General features: G+C 37.3%; 1 protein-coding gene across 1 annotated transcript in view; it reads left to right on the forward strand.

Moving 5' to 3' along the window:
- Positions 1 to 2,718, forward strand: part of GABPA (GA binding protein transcription factor subunit alpha) — a 26,825-nt gene extending 24,107 nt beyond the window's left edge. The window contains 2 exon segments of the mRNA XM_031060970.1: position 1; positions 4 to 2,718. The exon segment at position 1 is cut by the window's left edge and continues 124 nt beyond it. Of these exon segments, the coding sequence (XP_030916830.1) occupies position 1; positions 4 to 80 (78 nt within the window). The 3' untranslated portion in view covers positions 81 to 2,718.
- Positions 2,719 to 3,149: the final 431 nt, after the last annotated feature.

The following is a 3,149-nucleotide window of genomic DNA, read 5'->3' on the forward strand; positions in this document are numbered from 1 at the left end:
TGCAGCTCCATGGCATTGCACAGCCAGTTACAGCAGTGGCCCTGGCTACAGCATCCCTGCAAGCAGAGAAAGATAATTAAGCACTGGGACCTGTAAGTGGGAACCTGAGGCCTTTCCTCTATAACCAGAGCAGTTGGTGCTCTTACCTTGATCAGAATTGGAAACGTCTTTTGTTTCTTGATTGTACAGTATAGAGCATGAATTTCTATAAAGAACTCAGACATGCATAAATTTGGATCTTTTAACAGCATATATTTTAATGTAATTTAAGGGATCACCCCAACTTCTGCAGCTAGTGAGAGGTGGAGCCTGTGACCACAGCTGTGCAAAGTAATTTTTGCAACACTTATAACAAAAATTAAGTCCCTATAGTCCCCAGGCTGATCAGTTATGTGAATGCAGCCTTTTCCAGTCTTTTGTTCTCTGCTGAACTACCAAATGGCATTTGATGCTTTCAAAGTTTACAATATATTCGTTATTCTGTTAATCAAGTGGAGCTGAAAGACATGTTAAATGTTACAAAGCATCAAGTTCTTAAAATAGCTTCTGTGTTTAAAAGCAAAGGACTCTTAAGACTAGACTTAACTGGAGATCAGTGCTGAAGAAGAAGATCCAGGTTTAGATGTGGCTTAGGTGAAAAGCCAATTATGAGTATTTCACTGTAGTATGCACATAATATACATATATGAGGGCAAATACCTGTTTTGAAATACATACTTGACATTAGCCATTAGGCAGAAAGCAAAGGTGAACTTCTTCCCCCCATGCCATTCCCCATCAGGTAATTCAAAAACTTGAAAAAACAGCCCTCACCCAAAGAGTAGATTGTTTTGGTGGGGAATATCAATGCTGTGTTCTGCAAGGTGCTTATACCTGCATGGTAGTCAACCTTAGTATCCAAAGACTTAAGTTAATCACAGTCAGTAGTCCCTGGTTAGGAACAGAAAGCAAATTGAAAATAGTTTTACAGAGAACTGTGGTTTAATTTCCCAATCATTGTACAGTCTAACGTATACTAACCACAAAGAGGTACTTTTTATTTAAAATTAAATTCTCTTTGAACTTCAAGTGATATTTTTGAAGCTTCTTAAGCCAAATGCATGCTCCAGAGCTGGGTGCAATTTGAAGTCTGGATGATGAGTCAGAAACAGTTGGGATGTATCCTGAATTCTGAGCTACTCAGTGCTCCTTGCAAACTTACACATGCAGAAAAAAGTAGGCTTCAGATTTTGAGTTTCCATACTGGTGTCTGTTAGACTGCTTCTTTTGATGTCTGAGAACGGTATGATTTGGGGGTTGCTTTTGCCTCTTCCTGCTAATAAACAGCACAATTACTATGTCAGCATTGATGTTCACCAACTTTTTAGAAATTAAACCCCCTCTGGTAACACTTAACAATTACAAGGGAAGAGCTTTAATTCTGTTAGGAATCGAGCTACTCTTAAACCTTAAATCTGAAGTCCTTGAACAGTGAGATTCTGAACAAAGTGTGTTTGTGCTGAGCAGTGAGAGCACTGGGCTGTGGCTCTTGAATGGTTACACTTGCAGGCAACAGGCAGAGAATACAAAGACTTGTGTGTATCCTCAAGATGTGTTGAGGACAAGGTTTTTTTGTAGGTGGATGCTCATGTGCAGATAGTTTTTGCTTGACTAGAAAGTTTGCATAGAGTTCTAACTTGTGTTTTTTCATCATTGACATGATTATAAAATCAAAGGTTTTTTGCTGGATTCTTTTGGTAACTCTTACTGTTGTTCTCATCCTTGAGTTCTTACAGCACTCCATCTGCTGAGCATGCTGATATCATTTTGCTTGTAAAAAACACTGTAAGCCCTGAGCAAAAAATGTAAATGTATTTGTCCTGAAAGGTCAACATCACCCCTTTTCTTGCTGTTAGAGTTGGTGTCACTGATTGGTGTTGAAGGCATCTTGTGCAGGAGATGCAGGTCTGCTTAACCAAGAATTATGTGAAGTTGATGTTTGAGGGCAGCAGCTCTGCTTGTAACAACATTCTTTGACTAAACACAAGTCCAGTACAAGTCACTGGTTCTAGACAGCAGAGTTCTTGAGAGGCATTTTTAGTTAAAATACAGGATAAAAAGAAAAGAAGCTTAAAATACTAGCTTTCTATATCAAACTGGACTGTGGGTAAACACACAGCAAAATTGAAAAGCAGTATCAATACTTCATTCCCCTGCCTCTTCTTGTTCCATGGTAAATCCAATGGGGCAAACTTCTGCTCCCATCCTTTCTTTGTGGTTACATCCTGTTGTTGCTTTGCAGCCTTTCAGTAGGAGTAATGGTCCTTGGGGTTCTTTGTTGTGGCTCCATCTGCTTTTCCACCCTGTTCTAATTAGTAAAGAAAGAACCTTTCAAGTGGTATAAAATTATTATCACGCTGTCTGTAGTTGAGGGAGAAATCTGTGACTAACTTGATGTCTTCAGTAAAACAAAAGATGTAGAATATATTGTCAAAGGATTTTCTGTTACTCCTGGAAGGAAAACATAGAATATTCCCAATTTTTGTAAAACAGAAGGGGTTTTGCATACTTTTTACTCTTTAAATAAAGACACTTATACTCTGCTAATTATTACAAATTTCTTTGTTTTGCCTTTTTTTTTTGTAATTTTCCATGAAACAATTATTTTCTATTTTTACTCTTATAAAGTATTTGTGGATAAAATGTCAATATAGTAAAATAAAAATGTTATACAGCTAATTTGCCTTCTTAATTTTTCAGACATTTGTAATATCTTTCAGGGACAAGCAGTTCTGAGATGCATACTTGCCCTTTATTCTCTTTTCTCCTAAAGTCAGAAGCTCAGTACAGAAAGAAGGCAAACTCAGTTTATATTCTGAAGATGCATCTTCTTTGACTCAATGTTTGGCTATGTGTTTCTACTTTTAAACTGTAACTCAGTGTCCTTTATTTCTGTAGCAGCTTTCTTTAACATCTTAATTGTAAATCTCAGAATGGTGCTTAGATTAAACAAATGATGAAGACTCAGTAGTAGGACAGAATGGAGCCCTGTGAAATTATTCTGTTTATGCTTTTATCAGTGTTTAAGTCAGAATGGTTCATGTTGACCTGTAAATTTTGGACTTTTTCATTCCTTCAGATGGCCCCATTTACTTCATGTGGCTCTGCTA

Source organism: Geospiza fortis, unplaced genomic scaffold (genome assembly GCF_000277835.1).
Source record: "Geospiza fortis unplaced genomic scaffold, GeoFor_1.0 scaffold154, whole genome shotgun sequence".
NCBI lineage: Eukaryota > Metazoa > Chordata > Aves > Passeriformes > Thraupidae > Geospiza > Geospiza fortis.